This window comes from Aquila chrysaetos, chromosome Z (assembly GCF_900496995.4).
Source record: "Aquila chrysaetos chrysaetos chromosome Z, bAquChr1.4, whole genome shotgun sequence".
NCBI classification, from domain to species: domain Eukaryota; kingdom Metazoa; phylum Chordata; class Aves; order Accipitriformes; family Accipitridae; genus Aquila; species Aquila chrysaetos.
The window spans coordinates 36,420,766-36,445,294 of NC_044030.1; the positions used below are offsets into that span (position 1 = coordinate 36,420,766).

Consider the following 24,529-nt stretch of genomic DNA (forward strand, 5'->3'; position numbering starts at 1 on the left):
AGATGCCCCAAGATGTCTTTTTATTTCGGGACTGTGATATTGTGTATCAGATCCAGCTCTGACTATTTTTGCCAACAAGCATTTTAATGAGATCATGAGTTGGAAAAGCCCTTATTTAATTTGGCTTTCTCAGGTTAGATCCCATTAAACTGTATAATGGTCATCGGTCATCGCAACATTAATACTGTTTTTTCCTCCCCTTAACAGAAGAGGATGACAAAGTGAAGGTGAAGGTAACTATCCTTCACAATTGGATTGGATGTTTTTACTCATTCCATGAGCAATACTTAGAAGCAAAAGTGAAAAATTCTTATGTTGCAATAATCAAATTTGTTAGTGGAAATTGTATTTGATTCTTGGCTTCAGTGCTTGTTAAAGAAAAAGAAATAGGAGAGCTCTTATTTTTAAATAAAATAAAATAAAAGGGAGGTGTGTATTAATCTGTCATTTTTACCTGCAGTGTCTTCTCCAGCTATCTGTGGATACATTTTTAGAAAAGTAGCTTCAGAGTGACGACAGAGAGGGATATTTTGTTAAATCCTTTGGATCTCTGAACATTGAGTTAGGTGTCTTAGGACAAACACTTTGCATTAAAAGTGATTTGGTTTGAATTTGGTGAAAACTGTCTGAGAATGGAGGTCATAGCATCTGATGTTGAAACATGCAGTTGATTACAAGAAGGGATTGGAACTTAAAATATTTCTATTTAAAATTTGTCCTGGATGCAAAATAAACAAATTCAGAGCAATTATATAACTTGGAGGAAAAGGGTGACATAAGTATTAGATGCTGCATGAAATTGATCTTTTCTGTTTTTTATTTCTTTGAGTTTTCATAACTGCAGAAAGCAACTCCAGGTTAATATAAGCCAGACTGTTTGAGTGAGTTATGATAAAGGAAAGACTTCAAAAGAAAAATTTGTTTGTGTTTTGTAGCCACATACTGTCCTTTTTCTTTTTTTCACTGTAGTGTTTGCTAATATTGGAAGGGGGGATGGGTAGAGGAAAACTTATTTTCTGTACGCCTGTTCTTATGACAGTAAACCAAGGTAAGGGGAAAGAAACAATAACTGAGTATGATCTGCTGATAAATGCACTGATGGAGTAAATTAGAAAATTGTTTGAGGCAGGTATGATAATACCAGATAATTCAGAGAAATATAAGTACTGCTTTATGCCCTGCACAATAAAAATATGTTTAGGGAATAAAAAGCTTGGCAGCGGAATTACTGGATTTGAAAAAAGAGGCATCGTGATCAAAAAGAAATGTAACACCTTATGCTTCTTGAGAAATGTTGATATACAAACTCCTAAATGCAGAAAACATGAAACGGGTATAAAATTCTTGCAAAGGTATGGTTGATGTGTTGTTTCTGCGCTAGCAAATTTGAGAATATGGGATACTGATCTTACAAAGACGTTTTTGTCTTGCAGCAGCCAAGGCAGACCTATCTTTGACATTCTAAGGGGTGCTGGATGCCAAACAGTATCCAGAACAAGTTACACAGGGAAGCTCACTGTTGCTGCTTAGCAGTTCATCCAAGACTGCTGCACAGGCCAGGCTCTATAACCCTTGTTGCATTTGGTGGTCAACCTGAAATATTTTCATCGGTTTGCATTGCTGTGGGGCTGAGGAAGAGAAAGGATTTAGCATGATCTTCCTACAGGGACATAAAACCTAAATTGCTGATACATGAATCCTGGGAAAAAATGTTAAAGGGTACACTATGAAATTTCAGAACTTTCAAATCCCTCCATATTAATTCAAATAAATTTGGAAAAACAAATCACAATGATATCCCAGCCATCATATTCTCACAGGAATAATGGCATTTGGGTGTCCTTAGAGACAGTACCTCTGCAGGTACTGTAATAGACATTTAAAAACAATCAAAATAAAGAATAAACCAAATCTGGTTTCATAGTAAAGGATGGGATGTTGTTTGAACGACACATTTCTTCAAGAAATTCAACCTCATGAAGGCTAGTAACAAGCCGCACAGAAATCAGGAAGACTACCACAAAAGTGAAAGAATAGGTAGCCAAGGATATATGCATAGCTGCCGCCAAAAATAAAAAAAAAGGGGCAGCCTCCACTGCAAAACATGCAGAGGCATTCAGCTTGATGCCTGCTTCATTATGGAACGAAAGTCCTTAACAGTTGCAATCTGAAATAGAGTGGTCTTGCACGGAAGCAAGTAAGGTGATATTTCAGAGACGTTTGTTTTCTCTGCATGACTGTCTTTGTCTGCCAGCCTAGCCCTGGCAATTGCAAAGAAGCACACTAGAAGTAGTTGACCCTTTGCGGAGAGACAATATAAAAATATTTGAAGACAAACATTTGAATGAAGGTCCTATTGAAAAAGACCTCAAGACATTCAAATGTAACTAGAGTATCTATCACAGAGATTTGTCTTGCTCATTCTTAACTGTCTCAGAAATGGAGATTAAATGATCAGCATCTAGACCAGTCATAAATCTTTTCCTCTTTCTATACATCATGTATTCTAGAAAATTTTCACTAACTTTCTGAATCTTGAAGTCACTTAACTATTATGTTCCTTTTTTCTGTAATATCTTTAACCATTCTAGTTGTGCTTGTTGTTGTTGTCCTATTCAACAGCATAGGAGAAACAAAAACTTTCTCAAAGACTTCACCTCTCAAAGTACAAAGAGAAAACCCTTACTTTTTTGTCTTCTGTACAACAAATAATATACTTGTCCAAAAATTATCATTCAAATAGACTCCAAATGTATGCAGTATAGACTCTGTTGATTTTTGTTGATCGACCTGAGAACATAAACAAATACATTCACAATTGCTGTTGTTTTGATGAGTGTAAAAGTACCTTTGAAAAAGATAACCGTTTGCTTTTGGAGGGCTTGTTTTTGTACACCAAACTCCATGCTGTTATCTATATATTTGAAATTCATTTGTCTGTGGTAAAATCATGATCATTTGCAAACTCAGAACAATTTTGCAGACCTCTAATGTCACTGACATAATTTGCATAATTACAGGTTTAGGGGACTTTGGAGGGGATGGGGTATACCCTCTGCACTGAAATCTGTGTTTGCTTGCACAGGAACACAGCTGAAGAATTACAGTCAATTGTACTGAATACTTCTAATAACATGGATGTTTATTAAGTGTTGTGTTGTCATTCTATTAGTTTTTCCAATTAAAACAGAAATATTCTTAATGAAATACAATGGGAAACTAAACCTTACTTTGCAATATGAAGTGTCTTTGTTCTAGCCATGTATATCTGAAAGCAAATGATCTTTTAATGACATTGAGAATTAATGTTGTAAGTCAACAACTGATTTTTGAGCTCCATCTTGAAATATTAGCAGCCAGTCTGTGTAATCAGAGATTAAAAACTGCAACACATTAATGGATTTGGTTCTAATAATCAAATCTTATTTATTAAAGTAAATTTAATGAGCAATTAGGTAATTATGTAATGAAGTCATATTACAGAATAAAAGCTAACAACAATGAATTAAAAGACATTGTCTCCATGTGGAGAGCAGAGGGAAGAAGAGAAAGAATGCCATTGTTTTGCTTATCAAGTAACACTTATATCATCGTTTTACTTAAATGATTGCTGTCTGTGGGATAGGACTCCTTAAGTATGCAGAAATAAAGGATAGATGTAAACTGCAGTATTTCAAAATTAACAATTACTGTGTGCTCTAAGTGTAATTTAAAAGTTGTTTTAAATAGTTGAAAGAGATACTGGTGGAATTTCTCAGAATCAATTTTATACACATCCACATTCTTCTTCTGGTAAGCATTTTGTGAAATATGAAATGTACCTATTTTTAAAATTCAGGGTATTCTACCCAGTATTTTGTAGTTCCAAACAGGAAGTCTGTGGAATTTTTCAAGCACCTACTTAATGACTCAAAAGCAAACAACATATATTTTTTTGTGACAATATTAAACAATTGTATGAAATCCGGTGGAACTTGAAGAGAGTTTTAAATGGGAGAGTAGGAAATGCTAATGGAGCATGAGTTATTCCATGCATTTTTTTACCACAGTCCAAAATATGATTAACAGAACACAATAAAATCAACAGGATTAATAAAAGCAACTGTCAACCAATCTTTGTGAATGAGTTACTAATGTGGAATGGGGAATCTCATTAAAGTAACTGAAAAAAAGACCTGTCTTGGTATTTATAAGGTTTAAGTAGAATTTCACAATTTAATTTGTGTTTAACAAGGAACAAGATTAGCACATGGGAAGCAAAGGTATTAATTAGGTTTGACGGAAGACCTCCTTACATCTCAAATATCATCTAATCACAAGTATAATGAGAAACTTCAGGAGCAGTAGCGGTGACTTCCACTGATGAAACTGTGCACAGTAGGATTCATATTAGTAAGGATTACTAAATTAAGGCATTTGACACGTGGCCTTTTGACTCAGATGCTAAATCAAAGTATTCATTTTAACATTTATTTTGATCCCTTATCATTCAGCTGTGAGAGAAAGAATGGAGCCTTACTTGATACCTGGGTGGATATGCATACAGACCACCCACTGTTTACATTTTAATGACTTTTCTATCTTGAGAAGGAAGAGTAGAGAGGTTTTACAGGGTAGTAGTACTGTTTTTGTCTTTCCAAAATACCTATCTGTGGGGTATATCAAGAATTTTGATTCTCCTACCTGTTAGTCCAGCAACTTCCTCAAAGTTTAGCTTCACCATGAGAGGGTTGTGGGGATTCATTTGGAAAAAAATAGAAGAAAACTCTCTGTCTACTTAGTCAGTGACAGCAACATTTCTTATGAATGATGAAAGAGTCCCTCCCCTTCCATGTGCCTTCCCCTTTTCTGGGACAGACTACAAAGGCAGAGTTTGTAATTCCTACTAACTCATGATAAGCATAGCTTTCTTTTGTTTCTCCAAACAAGGAAACGTATCTATATTAGGACTGTCAATGTCAGTATCTCTAATAACAGAATACACTTCATTCCTGAAAACAGAATTTAGATGAACAATCCATGATTTGAATCACACTGCTGAAACTACCTGAATTACCTGAAACTGTTCCTCTGTTTCTGTCTATAATTCCTATACAGAAAGACATATGCCTTCTAATTCAAATACATCCTCTTAAAATTTGGGATGTTTTTTGTCATTGTTTGTATAATTTGTGTACTAGCATGAAGGAGACAGGCCAGCAAAATTTTGGAGCCCTGTCATTCCAAGCACTGCAATATTCAAATGTGGGAAAATCCCTTCATAGCTGTAAGCATAAACAGTAAGTGAATGAATTTCTAGGAAGTATAGACGAATCTCAAAATATACCTGTCTTTTATATGCTGTGCATAGCATTTCTCTTAAACTAGATGTGCATAAGAGAGATACCATGATGTCATATATTTAGCCAACTCCTGATTTGCTGATAAATTACTGACTTAAAAGATGTTTGAGAACTGTAGGTTATTTAACCAGGTGTATATTTAGCTGACATGTTTGGATAGTTACTCCTTTTACTGATAATTAAGCTAAGCCTTTATTCAGTAATGGCCATAATATCACTCTGGGGTCCCTTTCTCTCAGAGCTCTTGCTTCCCAGCATCCTGGTTCAGGTTATCTTGGGGTCTTACGATGTCGGGTGTCCCCATGGCAGTGACTGCTGAGTAAGAAAGAAGCTGCTGCAGAACTGTTGTGTCTCTAGGGTCCGTGCTGGTAGCCTGTCCCCAAATATTCTACTTGATTCCTTCTCTCTCCCATAAATCCCTGATCCCATGGGCTACAGGGGCAGTGGATAGAAGGTGCAGGGGAAGTGCCTGTCGTTTTGTCCTCCCAGCTACGCAGACTCTGTCATTTCCCCCCAGTGCTTCTTTCCTTAATTTTTCTGTCCTTTTGGCCAAAGGTCCAAAGCTGGGTTTCTCAGTCCAAGTTTTGATACATAGATACAGATATTAATCTGTCTGTAGATATAGAAATATCCATAGATTCAGGTAGTTGGATACAGAAGCAGCCTGACTGTCAGAGATGTTGAGTTTTAACTGTTTTGACTGATTTTCACCATTACTGAGTTTTTTGTTCAAAATAAAGTTATTGTTGACTGTCAACTCAAGTGTAGACATAGGAACCTAACTTTGAGCAATACAATTTGAAAAGCATAGCTGCAATTTGCAAAATTGAGCTTTGTTATGCTTTTAAAAATACATGCACAACAGACTGTAAGAAATTATCTTTCCCATATATGTATTTGTATCATTGACACATTTACTGAAAAATAGCTATACTTGTCTGCAGTTTGTGGATAGCTGCATAAAATGTGGACATATTTTTATATTATTTTTGGTATTGTTTTACTATCTGTGGTAACATTTGCTGTCCTGTTTGTTCAAAATTGTTCACTTTACAGGAAATTTTATCTAAAAAGCATAATACTTGTTTAATAAGAAACTACTTTTATTAAATTTACTCTTAACAAGAAAGATACAATGCTTTCCCTTTTCTTTGTTACTTATTGTTTTGATAAAAGGTAATAGGGGGTTTTCACTTTGTATTGCATTTCAGCATTACATATTCTTTATTTCAAACATGATTTATGCAAGAATCACCTCAGTAGTTTCATTGCAAATGCTGCCTTTTTTGTCTGTTAGATTAGGAGAAGAATCCATGAGGTAACTGTTCAAAACTATTGCAACAAAAACCCCACAGTGCACTGACTGATTTTTAAAGCCTTTTTTTTAAACCTCTTTCTCTCTTCTTTTTTTTTAAACTTATTTTAATGAAGTTCAAAGTATCTATTAGATGTTCAACCATACAAGCAGGACATTTAATACCCCACCAATGATAGTAAATAGAAATTAATGGCAAAAAATAGCGTTGTCCCAAAAAAGCAGTCACAAGGTCCTTGAGATCACCTTAGGTTCTGTCATTCAGTTTTCATGCTTTAGTAGGTAAGTTCTTTAAAAGTCGTCTCTGGTTTTCCTGCATGCATATCAAAGTAGGCATCTGTGTTCCACAGTCATGAAATTACGCTGATTTAAATCAGCCTCGGATCTTACTGGGCAGATGGGTGCATCATACCAAACTTCCTAGTGGTCTGGAAATTGTCCAACAAAATACACTTGCAATTAGAGATGACAGAAGAAGATGCAGTTTATTATGTACTTTGCATTTCCGTTTACTCTTACTATCAAAATTTATATGGCGATTTAAAACCAGAAAAAAAAATAGTTTTGCTTAGTCCAATTCTAAGAACAGACCGAGGCCCCAGAAAGATCTTATTTTATGCAAACACATTGCAACAATGCCTAGCAGAAATCAAGCCTCACTAGTCTTTTGCTGGTAGCTAGATAGCTGAAGAAAGAAACAGCTCAGGAAGGAATGAAGCACTGAGACAGTGAAGTAGTACTGCATCAGCATTTTTAGTAAGTTAAAACGATACCGTAATTTTGTACTTGAAATTTAGAAGATTAGTCAACTCTTCCTCTAGCAAGGTATCAAGGCTTCCATTTCTGCCAGACTATAATGTTCCAGGGTGCTTTTATAGTTAATTTTTCTTAGAGTAGCATTTGTAAACTGAACAGTTAGTAACTGAACAACAGCCTACAGGATGCCTAGGCTTAATTGATAGTCTGGTACATTTAAAATAGCTGTGAAAATTTGGCAAAAGATCATAATAGTGTCAATGGTTATTGTTAATAAGGAAACTTTTTTTTTTGTCTATTCAGTGAATAGATGATAGCTCAAAGTCTTTTTCCTGATTACATATTTTCTTCAATTTGAAGAAATGTTATACATCAATGTTTTTCCTTGGCATAAGATTAAAGTCATAAACCATAGACATAATTGTTTATCTTGAAATACAGCACTTTACAGGATGTGGCATGGGTATCATATTTGCCAGAAGTGAATACTTTTCCTGTATTATATACATTCTGTAAAAAATTTCAGCAAGAGGTGATATGTATCTTCATATTGTGATGCTAAATACATGTGTCACATCAAAGCTTTAAATTATTTATGTACTTAAGTCAAAGGACCATGACATGGTGCTATGTCTAGATCCAGCTTCTTGAAGCATGGTGGTAGAAGTGTTGGAGTGGTAGAGAAGAAAGCAGCTGTTTAGCAGAAGTTACAAACTCAGCTGGACAGTAGCATGCAGTGTATGTTCATGTCTGTAAATTAATATATATGTTGTATTTTTTATCCAACTGTTTTAAGATTGAAAATGTATTCTGAGTTGCCAACATCCTAGAGAACAAGCAATGATTCACAAAAGACAACTATTCATTGTGTAAACATATTCCTTTTGATTTTTTCTTTTTTATCATTGAATTATTAACAGGAAGATTGAGGTTTCCTTGTCCAGTGGATTTTTCCTTTGAAGACAAAGTTTTTCCAAAAGAAATCATCTTCTGCCTTTTACCATCATAGTTTTTCTGTAGCTGGGTTACTTGCCTTTCAATTCACTTTAGGCTAAATAATTCATTTACAAGTAGAACCATGTGTCTTATCCCATTTATGCAATGATCTGTGAAGATCTCATGTTTTAAAACACATAAAAAAATCGTACAAGACTTATTATTTCACTAACGGATTTAAAAAAAAAACCCAAACAACATGTAGTAATGCAGGGTTTTTGCATTAATTCTATAAACCAGCTTATAGAAACCTGCTACTAGTCTGTTTGTTTATATAATTTTCTCTATAAAGATAGTGTGATAAAACATATTTTGTTGAATAAGTGCAATACAAGTACTAACAAAGTAGTGCACCTTCCATCTCCCTGTCTGTGGTAGTCAAATGAGTAATGTTATTTTCACTTATCAAATACATCTTTGTGATACTGTGATATGCAAAATTTCAGATTAGACAAATTGTTGGGACAATCATTGTACTATTAAATGCCATATAAGCTTTTAAACCTTGTCATTTCCAAGTCCATAGTTGAAAAAGCTTTGATCATTCTAACATAGTATTGCATGTAGTGATGACAAAAAAGAAAACAACGGAAATAATAGGGAGAATAACACTTTGTAATTAATAATTATTTTTAATGAATTCTTATTTTTATTTTTTAAAGTAATACAAACCATTATATGTTTGTGATTTATTTGCTAGAGTGGAAAAAAATCTATAGGATAACAATTGAAGTAAATTTACAAATGCTGTGTAGTGATTTATAAAAATATGAATTTTGAAAGAAGTCAGATGGCACCCTGATCCCATCACACATCAAAGGTATAAACTCGCAGGAGCATTTAGATATTTACTATCTCCTTCACAAAGTGGAAGTTTTTCCAGTAATTTTCATTCTGTCATGATCTTAAACTAGTACTATTATCCTGGATGTGCAGTTTACACTCATCATTCCTCTGCTGCTTGTATCTCTTTGGCTGAACTGTTAACCTTTATGCTTTGGGATTCTATTTATTATACTGAATATTCAACAACCTGCCCCTGGTTCCTTGGGTACTTGCTTTTGTGGTTTTCGTAATCCATCTTCTATTTCCTAACCTGTCTCACTGTTAGGGACTGTAAAACTCTGAACAGTAGTAGTTCTCTTTAATCTTTTTAATTCTAGCTTTTTTTTTTTATTTACAGATAGACCTGAAGTAATTCTCCACATCTATCTGAACTCACCCAATTAATTGATCCTATACTAAGTTTTTGATACTACTCAGTCTTTGTGCCTGCATTGCCTGTTTCTAGTTTAATAGCATCATTATTGTTCAGCTGCACTACCATGCATTTAAGTGGAATGGGATGGTGATAACCAGGTCATCATCTGCCTTTTGCAAAGCACAATGAAAATAATGAATAAATAATAAAAAGCTTTCCACCTGGAAGAGTGTAGGGTCACTGAGCAAATTCATGATGCCATGAATGTAGCACATGTAGGAGAATGTTGGAGTCCTATAGTGTGAAGAAATATAAAATAACAATTTACAATGCAGACCTAATGCTTTCCAGAAGGTGTGTGCATAGCCTTATTTAACTTATTTAGTAGAGCATAATGACTGTAAGAGTTGAGGCTTAGAAGAGCTTTTATTTCTTAATAGTTAGCTACAATCAAATCAAATCAAATCAAATAAAAATGTGGTGTTTGATACTTTTTCAGTATGTGGGTTGACACTGGCATGCATTATGTGCCTGCAAGAATATAACTTACTCCCTTGGTGGCAGAAGAGATGCTTTCATCTATCTTGAATCCAGCTGTATGCATATAATTGCAGCAGTAGTGAATCGTAAAAGTATTACTTTTTAACTGAAAAATGGAACTAATATTTGTCTCCTGCTTTCGGTGGCCTGAGTTGTTAATTCTGACTTCTAAGCACAAAGAAATTAGGGATTTTTCTTTGTACTATTCCTGCTGCACATTAAATATCAACAGGGGTCGTCTTCAACATTTAGCAGAGATTGTTCCAACTTTCTGCATGATATCACAAAAAAAATCTGGCTGTGTTTTTTAAACAAGTTTTAGAGGTTTTATTAGATAAAAATATTTTTTCAGTTGACTTGACAACCATGTATAACATTAGTGGAGTTTATTTGACCAAGGCTCTTTGTCAAAATACTTTTAAACTGAGATTATTAAAATATAGTTTAGTTGCATAGTGTGAGTTGAAATATTGCTAGTATTTTAGTTAGGGAATGCATTACATAGGATGCTTCCTACTTTCTTATTATATCTGCCATTTATAGTCTTTAACCAGAATGGCTGGGGCATTTTTATGTATCAGTGAAAAAACCCGCTTCTGTTCTTAAAAGAGAATTTGATTTATTTCCATATAGATATGATGTACTACTTCTTAAAGTACAACATCATCTTCTGTGTTAATTATGTTTTATCAGACTGTTGTAAAGTTATTCTCTTACCTCAAACTCACTTGTCTTCCTGCCACAAACACATGGTGTTGCTTTACTCTTGCATGAGGGTGAATGATCACGGCTGTGGGACAGAGGAGCTTATGGACAGAGAGGGCAATATGCCCAATGCTAGCATAATAAATTCTGTAAGAAGAGCACAGAACAGCACCTTACACAGCCACAGTTTCTGCGGTGCCTTTGTTTTAGTGAAAGGATGTAGTTGTCTCCTTCATGTAGATAGTACAGCAAGGAAGGCTATAAAATACCATGACCACCAGTGTGAGCATTGAATATTGTTATATCCTTGATTGTTAATGAAGTAGATATACATGCTTACATTACTTACTCTCTTGCTGGATAGGAAGGTAGCAATGACTGTTCAGCTTCTTTCTTTCACCACACACATAATGTGATGTGGTGAAAGAAATCAGAAGTCAGTACTACTGCATATCTACTTTTATGTGGTCTTATAATTGATAGTAGGTCAGATAAAAGTATGAAGTCATTACGATACTAGAGAAGAGATCAATAGTACGTATTGAAGAAAAGATTTCTGAGAATGTTTAAAAGCAGATTCTGTTGCTACTTTAGCATACTCCTCACATATTGTCTTGCAGTTTAATTAGTTCATGTTAACATAATGACCTGAACTTCCCTTTTGAAGTAGCTATTCATTCTGATAGTCAAAGGCTTTGATACTGGTCTTCACTACTTGCTATTTTGTTACTTGTACTTCATTTGGAGGTGGAAGCATACTGAGGAATGAATCCTATTGGATTAGAGCAGATACTTAGAACTACATTTGAAAGTCAGAGCAGAATAGGAGAAGTGTTACAAAAGTATAGCAGCTGAAATAGGGGAAGACAGTTCGAATTAGATTTTTTTATTAGTGCTTAATGTTGCTGATATACATAGTTGTTATAAGTACAACAGTTTTTACCACTGCTTACCTTAAAAGACAATGTTGTCCTCAGGATTCATGTACTGATAGACTATACAGAATGCATCTCTGGTAGTAGATTAGAAAAAAGGGTTACACTGATGTTTGTATGTAATGGTGGCTAGTGGAATTGTTTTTTGAAACAGCAAAGATCTTGGTTCAGCTCAGCACACATTCCTCTGGGTGATTTTACAGACTAGTTTGTGACAAAGTCTGTCTTCAAGAATTGCTTTTCAGAGTGGATGGGACATAATAGTAATCAGAAATTATGTTTTAACTTTTTAAAATTTTTATTTAAAAAAATGTTTTAAATAACATATAAATATGTTAATTCCCACTCTGCATAAATGGGAGCCATCAATTCTATAATAAATTGTATCAACAAGATTTTGTGTACTTGTATGTTATAAATGCTTTATTTCAAATCATAGTGTATATATGATACTGATAAACGAGTACTTTTGCAGTAAGGAAGTATATAACCTGAAGAGCTGTAAGCAAAATCTATTTCTTGTGCAGTCAGCAAAGTAAAGTGTCATTAGATTTTCTGTGTCTTCTTCCATAGTTCTTATAACTCTGGAGGTAAGGACATCTCAAATTCTACATGTGAAGCATGCAAGAAGAATGTAAGGAAAGTGCAAAGGCACTTCTGTGTAGTTGTTTTGTCCCATTCAGGCAGTTCAGGAAAAGACAGAAGCTAAGATGAGATCAGACAGATTTGTTTACCTTGGTTACACTGTTTACAACTAACAAAATTATCTGATTCATGCAGAGGCAGCTGTTCCAGTGCTCCAAATTGTGGGGTGTACACATCACACTAAGATACTGAGCACTCTGATAGGCAACATAAAGCCCTACATAGCATTTAAATTCATTTCATTAGTAAACACAAGGTAATGCAGCTTGCAAAACAATATAATATTTGATCTAGTCATGAGGGGGTTTGGGGATAGAGTGGAGAAGAAAAGTGATCTGGTGTTTTCAGTGATGGGTAGCCGGCCTTTTCTGCCCTTTGGCACTGCAGTGTGGTGAAATATGGAGAAGCATGATGTACTCTAGTTTTCCTACAGAAGCGGCAAACTTCTTCCGTCTGCAGTCTCTAAGCGATTTGACTGCTCTTTGGCTGAAGGAATCAATACAAGGTATAAAGCTTTATTCACTCTAAAGTTTTGCTTTTGTGCAGGGCAGACTAGGGATGCAAAATTCCAGCACCATTTTGAATCCAGTGCTCTGGAGAGTAGTCCCATGCTCATTTACAAATCTTGAAGAACAGCTAAGAGTATTTAATTTGTGTCTCTTAATGCCAGTCAAGCATGGATCCACTTAGCTAATTTTGAAAACTTTATTTTTATTTAAGTCTATCTTCTTTCTCTGTGTTTACTGGTTGTGAATGAGAGTGACAGTGGGTCTTCACCTGACTTAAAGCAGCAGCTTCAAGCAGATTTTTTTGTAGAATTTTTCATTGCAGTGCCCTATGTGAGAACTCACTGGGATGCAGATGGATGCTGAGTCTTTAAAATAAAAATCCATGTAATTGCTTCATCAGTGTTATTTCTAACAGTAGACATTGAAAACACATTTAGGTGGTTTTTCTTTAGACACAATGATTATACATTAAACAAGTAAGCATTTTAATAGTCTATAAAATTTCAGCAAACAAGTTCCATATAGAATTAAGATAGAATCCCTGCCAAAATATCAAATGATTCACTGATATAAAAAAGTAAATTTCCTGTATTTTTGTTGCCCATTAGCAAGAGAAGTACAACCTGCAGTAGTTGTGCAGTTCTGAACATTCAAAAAGTTGTCCAAAGTATATATTGAACAGCTGATTAGAATGTAATTTCTCATCAAATGAATGAGGCTTTACTTTCACCTTTCAGTATAGAATTTCAGGAGAATGTCCTCCACGCACGGTTCCATGTACTTCTGTGAAAGGTATCATGGAAAAAAATCAAGAGAGATTTCTTATATGTTTTATACAAGAGTTTTTCATAGTCTCTTGCAAGAGTTTTAACTTACAAACAGTTTGAAAACAACTTGTTATTTTGTTGTGCTTTGGTTTATTTTTAATAACTTCAAAACTCAGCATGGGGATAAACCACGACAATGACCACCCATCCTGTGCAGATGGTCTCCATATCATGTCTGGAGAGTGGATTAAAGGACAGAATCTTGGGGATGTTTCATGGTCTCGGTGCAGCAGGGAAGATCTGGAAAGATTTCTCAGGTATATCATTAAACAAAAAGAACTTTTACTGTATGTCATTTGCAAATAGTTGCAATAAATATCCTGAAATAACATTTTTTTCATATTTTTTACCATTTCTGTGGGAGATTTGTGTTTGCATAATCCATAAAAATAATTTAAATCATCATGAACTATATAATATTTGATGGACATTAAAATATGTTTTCAGCATTTACTTGTATTTTTTTTTTCATATGTTAATGTATATGATTATACTTACATATCTTTAAATATATATTAATATATGTAAATATGTTTAAAATATATTAATATACTATGTATTGAATAATGTTGGACAGTGAATGACCTATGAACTTTATGTAGATTCTCTGATCTATGTTGTGCCATTCAATACCAAACCATGCAATATGATTACATTATGTTAATTTTTAAAATAGAAGTTTACCACAAGATATATAGTAGAGAATATTATACCTAGAAACCAAATTAAAACATTTTGTTTCGCTCTGTATCTCTTAAATAGGATCTGTGTCCTAAAGCTCTGTTCCTTTATTAAGTTTGTAAATATATCTGTTGGGAATTTACTTGCACAGTTAAGCAGTCTTCAAAAGGTCTGCTTTATGACACTGGAATAGTTAGTGTAAGTAAGTTAGATGTGTCAGACTGACACATTTATACTGAATCTAGACAGACTTCAAACCCATGACTTGGTGCTTTAACAGGTTTAAGTATTTTCAAATATTTTTTCTTCAGTTTTTGAGAAAAGTTAAATTTCTGGCTACCAGCTCAGAAATTTATGTATTTTTAAATGTGTATATATATATAATCTGACGTGATTGATCTGAGGTCCTGCTCGATGTGAAAACTAAGCTACACAACTGCCTATGCGTTATAAATTGTCTACTTTTTTATGATTCTTTAAATCTCTATCCAAACCTTAATCAGTTAAGTAAATTTTACACTAAAATGTTGTCCAGCACTTTCCTGAAATTCCTATTATAGCTGATAAATTATATTGTCTTTCTGCAAATGTGCAACATCAGAACACACCATTAACTAATATCAAGTAAGCCATATTAATTTACATGGAGTAATTTCTCTGAATGACAGCCCAATGCTGACAAATAAAAAAATCTTAAGAGTCCATGTTTTTCTAATGTCAAATGCATGTTTAAGTCACCATGACAATCAGACTCTTTAGCATTGCTCAGCATATGAATCTCCGCATATTGCCAGGTCAAAGGCCAGTAGCTGTCTGCTACAGACGAATCCTCAGAGCCTCAATTCTGTGATTATTCCCTCCAAACTCCCAGGAATGACATACACTGCAGATGAACAGTGTCAGATTCTTTTTGGACCAACCGCTTCCTTTTGCCAAGAAATGCAGGTAAGGATGGGTGTAACTTCAGAAAATACACCTACCAACTCTTTTATCTGTGAGAGATATTTTTGTGCATGTGTTTGAGAGAAGGAGAACATAGCACCTTTGAAACAAGAAGTTTACACTTGCTTTCCGAAGTTAATATGAACATTTTCATATGTTTATCTTGTAAGGCTTGCTTTGGATCTCCAAACATCCTGAATCATGTTGTATCATATCATACCACTGATATGTTCCTTGTACTTTAAAAATAGAAAATATCATAGTGTGAAGTCACCTCGTTGCAGTGAATGGAATATTTGCAATTTATTCCACTGGGGCCAGATTTCACATGTAGGTTCCATTTCATTATGTTTTGGGTATTGAACCTCCATATCTGACCTTCAGTAGAGTGCTGTGACCATACATGCTCCGACGGAGAATAATGGTGTTAGCTGGGCTCTCTGTACCGCTGAATATACCCTGCCTCCCAGCAGTCCCCTGTGAGTCCAGGCAGAGCTGTGCAGTGCCATGGCACTAGGAGTTCCAGTACTTAAGTCAGTTTGCTGAGATTGCTTCATGCCATTTAGTGAAACAGTGTCACTATATATTAACCTTGAAAAGACAGATTAACAAAATTGAAGAGGTCTTTGTAATTTTATGGCCTAATACTAGTAGACATCTGATTGAAGAAGCATTTTAAGAATGGTTTTAACTGAGAAAAATCATCCTTCCTTAACGTCAACAGGACAGGCGCTAAACATGTTGGATGCCCTTGAGATGGTAACCAAGACAAGACGGGTAGATGAAAATACTAATACATAAAGAGCATGGAGTACAGGTTGATAGAGCAGGGGCTAGGAGGAACTGTGAAATAAAATTTCATCAGAGTTGGAGCGGACAGATAGCCTGGAAATGTGACGAGTTTTTAATATGAAAGCACCATTCCTTACTCCTTTAAATCTTCAGTTCTCTTCATCTTTTCAGCTTGAATGTAGTACTCTTTCTTTAGAGAGTTTCAGTGAGAGTAATCTTTATCCTAAAGATTCTCAAAGGAAACATTGCAATACATGTATGAGTACCACATGCTGAGAGTGGCAGAGCTGAAAAAAAAAAGGAGCTGTAGGTTAATGGTTATTATTTTAACTGTCTTATTGAAAACATTTTCACTCTGAGAGATAAGCAGTAGAACTCAATGTAACGATTCTACAAATGTTCTTAATTGCTTCCAAGTGCTTTTTCATGAATTGCAATCTGTTTCTTGTTTTTTAATACTTCGTTTTCAAGTAAAAGATGTGATTTTAGTTTCTCATTCTCTAGAAACCTATTTTGAACAAGAAAATGATACAGCATTAGTCCACCATTTCTTCTAGGTCTTATTTACCAGGTAAAAGAATTTCAAAAGTAATTGAAGAGATAATCAAACCTGGAGACTTGCTGTTGTGTAATACCTTTATATGCTTTTCATTTCTCCAGGCACTTCCTCTCCTTTAATACCCTTGTATTTAGTTCTAATTCAGGCTTTTAAATTCAGATAGCCAAGTGGTCCCTTGCCTGTTTTGTTTCATTCACAGATGCAGTGAATATTCTTCTCTCAGGGTGCTGACTCCAAGGTTTTTTTTGTTTTCCTCATTATTTTAGAAATGTTAGGAAGTTAAATTCAGTTAATGCTACCCTGGTAGTGTTCAACTGTTTGCACAGAGGACTTGGGCCCTGGGTGCTGGTACCTAAATGTCCATTTCTAATCATCTTCAATCATTTTCTCCTCTTCTGGCATTTTGTACGTAAGAGGACACATTTCAGCTAAATGACTTGCCATCCTTCTTTTTTTCCCACTTACGGGATCATTACTTCATATTAAAATGGTTAGTTTAGGAAAATTTCTATTAAATATTAGTATTAAGATACCATTGTAACTTAAATCCAAAGAGATGCAGTTTTGCTTTGAAGAAAGAACTTACTAATGATGCAATCAATACAAAAGGCCAGTAGTCTTTTCAACTATTCTTTTTTTCTGACAAACTGCAATTTAATTTTCGATTTTCTTCATAAACCAAGTCTGTTGCTTGGTAACCTTATGGTCTTAACAGTAAGAAAAAGAGAACTTGGTAACAGTTTCTGAGAAGAGAGCAAGGGGACGAACCTTCTGCAGTTTCACCAAAATCCTCTGCAAAACTGGTAACCCTGAACCAGAAATCATACAAGCAGATACTGAACCAAAAAATTATTGTAATGCATCTTTAAGAGCTTTGGACCTATCAGAAATTACATAAAAATGAATAAAAGACGCTAAGGACAGAATTGTGAAAATCTGATGAGGGCACTGAGGGAGAAGTTCTCCAAAGCTCCACTGCCAACCTTCGTAAAGTCACCTTGTTTGTTTTCCTCTGCGTTCTTTTGTCTGGAAGCAAAATTTACACTCCCACCTTGCCCTCCAACAAAAAAATCCAAGAAATTTGTTCCTCAGACGGTAGACCCGAAGAACTAGTTGCAGTAAGCTTAGGCAATTTATTCAGATCTCCTGCTTTTGTTCCCTGCTGTGGGTCTTAAATGTAGCTCTTTTATTAGGGAAGTTTACAATATCCTAGTCCAATTAAATAAGATTTCTACAGTGAATAGGAAACTCAGAGCAATGGATAGAGCACAGTCCAAAGGATAAGAAAGCCATCCTGCTCTTACTTATGTTTCTCCTATGAATGAAGAGAGAAAAAAAAAAAATGTTGCCATTTAAGTTGGGCTAGAACCAAGCTATATAAACTTTCCAGAAATCCTTCATGAGTTCTAGTACATGGACTTTGCAACACCAACACTGTCCCAACTGTGAAGTGCTGTTAGTCTGTAGCTAATTTTATCATTTCCCTCTGAAGTACAAGGATGTTAGATGTAAATACAAATATGTTGAATTTAACCTACCAAATAATTGCATTTTACATATTATGAAGGTGATTCAAAGTTCACTGTGTTGATTGTGCAGATTATTGTGGCTGCCATTAGAGAAGTCAATATTTAGAAGACTTTTCTAAATTGAATACATTATTTCATTAGTTACAGTATTAATTTATTAAAATAATTACTTTATTATACATTGGCAACCACTGAATTTTCCATGAAATTTAAACTACATGCTTTTATCTCTGTATACTGTCTTCTACGCTGCCAATAACTGGCAGTTTACAGTGGTTACAGTTGTTCACAAGCCAGGAAATGAGAGAGAAACATACTCCTTGAAGGTTCATTTAAACTTCAGTAAATCCAACAATTTATAGCCCAGGATTTCTTGGATACATTCTACTTGCTGAACAGTTCATGCACTTCAGTGTAACTATGTAAAAGATAAATTATGAACTATGTCAGAGTTACATTTTTTGTGACTGGAAGATAATTTGATGACCAGACTTCCATGCAGTCTTTTACGTTAAGCAAGTAAGTTTCATATATAACAGCCATTCAACTAAGAAAACAATTGAGTAATGATGGAAAATAATTTTCTTAATGATCTAAAAATAATCTACAAATACCAGAAGTACAATCAATAATGCATTTCTGCTGAGATGTAATTTTCTACAAATGTTATTACTGAGCAGCACTTTAGGGTAATTTACAATCACATTACATGGCAACCTCTGAGAAACGCTGCAGATGCCAGTGATTTTCCCTTGCTATCAGGAATTCCTCTTTATAGTTTAATGGCCAAAGCAAAGGACTGAAGGGACCATTGAGGGCCTACTCCCGTATTTTCCTAAGTAAGCCGCTCCCACTCCTCTTTCATGAATGGTGTCCAGACTTTATTTTTTCCTTTTCATCTTTATTTCAAAGACTTTTTTTCATACCCTAAGCAAAATTTATAGAGCCTGAGTAAAGTGTGAGTGGATCTCAGAGTACAAGATTTATACCATGTCGCCATGCTTATCTTGTAAGGGAGCCAAGTTTGCTTTTATGCCCATGATGTCTCACACAAGAATCAATTAGACCCTAACGTTGTTTCACATAACAGATAGTGAGATCATGGCCCAGAAGTAGTTCTTGATGATGAAATGTGATTGTAAAACTTGACAATTTAATATAATTGTTGAACTATTAAATGTTGGCTTTTAAGATTAAAGTCCAGGATGTGAATGCTATCTAGTCAGTTCCACTAAAACAATTTTTGTCATAACACAGCTGTGATCTTTGCAAAGAATTAGGAGACTGGTTATATTTCGTGGTGATTTTTAAGGCATTTCAGGGAAAGATCACAATGAAAAGAACGAAAGTCGTGGAAATATTATAGCTCTGGTGAAATATCTGTCCTCATCTCCACCACCACACATTAAACAATCTTGACTTTGCAGAAATGCAGTTCTGAATTGCTCTTTTTGTCTCTGTTCTTTCCTCTCAGCTGGACCTTCTTTCCAGATGCTTATGTGACTGGAAATGCATCCCTTTGATGCACACAGACCTGCCTCACTCTTTTCATTTAAAAAAAACCCTAAAAGCTGGAATGACTTCTGCTCTTTCTGTAGTACATTGTGACTTTCATGCTGTATTTTGCAAGCTTTTGCTGTTAAAACGTCACGATTAACACATTCTTTCAGAAAAAAATCCTTTGTGTGTGCCTTGCAATATTTTGTTTTCCAGTGTACCCACAATGAAATATTTTACAGATTGTGAATAGTGTGATATCACAAGTCTAAGTTTATGATCTGCAATAACTCTTACTTCCCTTGGCTAGTCTAAAAAACTGTAATGGCTGTTGAACTGTGCTTATGATAGATAAGTAGTAAACCTCTGTGAGTGTTAACTTAGCTATCTTGATTTTGACTGAATGAAACTTTCTCCCCAGAGGAATAAATTTCTGGTTTAGAAGTTTGTGCTCTGATTTTGGAGTGCCTGCAATATTGACAGTGGCCTCCAGGTTTCTGTTAGTTTTCAAATAAGTCCTGATCTGCAGCACTGCAGGTTGCTAATGAAAAAAACAAGTTGTGCATCATGTTTTTTTCCCAGCCACATGCAGAAATCCCCAAATGTCAGAAGTTGAATGGTAACAGTAATCTCCATTTCTCTTACTTCTGCAGCAGAAGTACAATCTGAAGAGTAACTAAAGAGTCTATTTGTGATTTGACTGAAATAGCCCAGAAAAAAACTTACAAATCATCCTCCAATTTTAGTAATTCCATATCTTCATTTTCTTGAGTTTGGGGAATCTCAAAGTCTAGGATGAAATGTTATAGTAATATTGAATGCTTATTTTAAAAATTGGTGAAGAGAAGTGAGTGTTTTTAGAATACAGTTCGCTTAAGGCTCAAAGATGTTTCTAGCTGGGGAAGTTAGGTTCATGGTTCATAAGGAGGTAGTATACAAGTATTTGCAGAAACTTGCAGATGTATACAAAGGACATTATTAATTCAAGCATCTTGATTTAATTTACTTGATTTCTTTACACAGCTCAAGTGCATCTGTGTGTCAGATACCCAAATCCTTGTAGATCTGACTTCATGTCTTCCTAAGTTTAGAAGAATTGTTTCTGGATTTGTAAGGAATTGTAGTTTGTTGCTCCTTTGTAAAGAACATGGTTTGTTGTCAGCCATTCCGCAGTTATATGCAACTGAAATTGAGCACAAGATCAAAATGTTTAGAAAAAAAAACAGGATAACATACTTTAAATGTGATGACATAAAGGAAAATTTCAGTTTATTTTTTGAAAACCTGGATGGCTTTCCCTCAACTGTAGTCATTGACAAATGAAGGTCTATGGATATTAAAAAAACCTATGTGAATTAGGAACATTAAACCAGCATATATTTTTCTGGAGTGTTTCCAACAGTATAGTCTGCCATTTCATAGTTGGTGTGGAAGCACTTTGTCACGAACATCTGATACTCTGTCTCATCTACATTGTCTTCCAAAACTGGCCCAGAAGGCTTCTTGCTGTTTAGTTCTCGGCTCTGAAGTTACATCTTAAAGTGCGTGTTTCAAAAAAAAAAAAAAAAAAAAAAAGAATAAATTCTTTTTCTCTCTTCAACATGAACAGAAATTACAGTTTGATATAAGAAAAATGCTTGTCAAAATTATCCAGGAACAGGATAGGACTTTTGTAGCTATATTTTAGTACATGCATAGGCTAACTGGTGTCTTGTTAGTTCAGCTTCAGCACAAAACTGTTATAGGATGAATCAGGAGTGAGTCAAACTGCTGCCATCCTGTCTCTAGTTTCTGTGCAGTGCTTCAGACCTCTACAATCTTTGACTTTTTTTAAAAGCTGATGTTACAGACATTTTTACATGCAAGAGTCCCACTGGAACTGTCCTGTTCCTTGGTTCAGACACAATCTTTGATTGAATTATGTTTCCTGTGCTATAAGACTTTTTTCAAGGTAGTGTAAGATTTATCACACATTTTTCATGCATAGTGTAAAAGGCACAGAGACCTTTACTGGGTCTACCAATGTAACAAATCATTTCAGTCAGAAAAAGCACATCTTCTGACAATGCTGGTTTCAAAAAAACAGCCGGTGTTTTCTCCTCCCTGCAACCCATCCCCCTCTCTTGATCCTTCTTGCCCCTCTTTGGGAGTACTGTACATATTTTGGGGGAATCAGCCTGCACATGCAATAACATTCAGCCCACAATTGAGCCCCACATGCACTCTGTTCACTTCCACCCAGTTTACAGGTAAGGGGGGATCAAGACAGCAAGGAAAATGCAGTAATGACTGAAAACCATGGGAGAAGGAGGACTTTTTAGAGGAAAATAGGGAGAGCTGCCAGGGAAATGTGAGCCACCATACTTCAAGGCTGTACTTTCTTTTCAAGAAGGTAAAACTATTTTGTTCTGATGCTTGCTAGGGACAGAATAAGCAGGTTTTCTTTCCATCTCTAAAATTCACTACTGACTAGTACCCCTCTCATCTCCCCTTCTCTTCATCTTCCCAGCAAAACTATTTCATCCTGATTTGTCAGTTTACTTTGTGTCTTCTTTGTGGATATCAGGTTTGATTGCTTTTTTGAGATATTTCTAGAGAAATGAATGAATTCTAAAGGAATTATGAATCATTGGAGAGCATAAGATAGCAGCAGTCATTGGGATGGTATGAACAAGGGGGATTTCGAAGTCGTAGAGAAGCCTCAAATTTTCTTACAAACACATTTTTACAAAACTCCTGCGAACACAGTTCTATGTAGCTGCACAAAGACACATTAGTCCTTGTATATAGAAATGGACTTATTTTAAAACCTTGGGTTTTGTTACTAGTGACAGTGTTATTTTTCTCCCTTTTACATAAAACAAATGAGCACTAAATAAAAGGAGCAAAAATATGAAATAATTTTAAAAATAATTCTCAGTAAGCTCACACCTCTTCCAGTCTCTGCGGGAGTGTATCTGTGCAGTGGTTGCTTCACATCATGGGGCAAAGTTGTTCATATGTGCTTTGTGAGATCTGCCATACGCAAAGACTGTGACCCCTAGGTTTAGACTTAGAGGGTTTTTCCCCCCACCATCAACACAGCAGCTTGACTTGTTCAATGTGTTCATGATTAGTGAAAGTCTAAGCAGAATCTGCCCACTTTGGTTTTTGTGCATGTTTAACCTGTCTTTAAACACACTTCAGTACCATCAAACTGGTAACTTTATGACAACATTAGAGGGTTGCATGCAGAAAATAATTTTGCATAAGATAGATTTTGAGCTTACCTGTGTGTTTGGTTTTCAGCATGTCATTTGCACCGGGTTGTGGTGTAAGGTGGAAGGTGATAAGGAATGCAAAACTAAACTGGATCCACCAATGGACGGAACAGACTGTGACACTGGAAAAGTATGTTGCTGGTAGAAAAGCAATATAAATTATACTGAACACCTAACAGTTAAGGAAACAAGCTGAATAGGTCTTTGCACTTGTTTAAAGTTCCTGCTTACCTCAATTATCATAAAAATCATACATATATAGTTTAATGTATTATATCTTATAATATAATATAGATATGATAAAAGAGTACATTTCCCTAAAAACACTGAATTTTAAAAAAGAGTTAGCCAAAGCCGTAGATGTTTTAATGCTTACACTGTTTTATTTCAGATTCATTCTGGTTTTGTACCCTATTTATGAATGGAATGCCATGTTGCTCTGTGTACTGTAAACAGAAACATAAGCTTTCAAAGTTACAAAGTTCTCAGCTATGATTGAAGATTTAGAAATAGTCTCATCAAAGGAATTGATAGAGATTTTTGATAAAACTTTTCAGGATAGGCTTTGTAAAGAAGTGTCTAGTGTGAGTGCATATAAAAGAGTGATAAATGTCATTAAAAGTATGTCATCAAAGACAAATTAAATGGTTGCCTGAAGTCAGACTTGCATTAAATGTCCCTCAGGAGCTTTCCTGTTTGAATAACCTCTTCATCTCTGTATATAACTGTAAATGAAGATAAATAACCTCAAATAGATAAGAGAGGAGGAGCTGCATATATCTTGGGATTTTCCTGATATTGTGCTGAGAGCAGTCTCCCACAGGAGTGATTTGCTCTTTGAATCATCTTACATTCACCAGGACTGTCATCATCCTCCATAAAAAAGTAAACAAATCAATCAACGGAGTAAGATAAAATGTTCAGATAATATCATTTTACATGCTAAAGGAAAGACAGGTTTTATTCATTTTCATATCTCTAATGACATTTGCTGTGATCTTTTGATTCTGATAAATGTGTGTAGTCGATACTCTGTCTTAAGTCAATACCTGCAAAGTCAGGGACATGCCTTTTGTTCAATGTTGCATTCTTTATGTTGAGACTGGTGTGTCCATGGTATGGAATAGGAAAGAAGCACCTCTTATTAAGACTACCCAGAATTGCCATTGTGAAACCATTGCCATTGTGAAACCATTGCCATTGTGAACTGGGCATCCAAAATTAGTGTGTGTTTTGTGTATGAAGTCTGACTTGCAAAAGCTAATAATAGTAACTCACTGCAGGGGACTCATTCTAACATTATACTTGTGGGACCATTTATGATATGTTAGTGCCATGGGTCCTGCGAAAGTCCAATGAGGAAGGTAACACTGTTCTCTTTATTGCAGAGCTTAGCTAGTAGAGAGTAAATAATTAGTACAGGTAAGACAAAGTACCGATTCTAATTAGAATGGCTCAATGAGCATTGTCCCAGGCTACAGAGATATATTGTTATGTC

The 24,529-nt window shown here is 35.1% G+C and overlaps 1 protein-coding gene across 1 annotated transcript in view; it reads left to right on the plus strand.

Annotated features, from left to right (window-relative positions):
* The window catches only part of ADAMTS19 (ADAM metallopeptidase with thrombospondin type 1 motif 19), a 150,792-nt gene that overhangs the window by 79,437 nt on the left and 46,826 nt on the right, over nt 1-24,529 (plus strand). Inside the window, 3 exon segments of the mRNA XM_030005043.1 lie at nt 13,888-14,028; nt 15,247-15,397; nt 23,060-23,161. Coding sequence (XP_029860903.1) covers nt 13,888-14,028; nt 15,247-15,397; nt 23,060-23,161 — 394 coding nt within the window.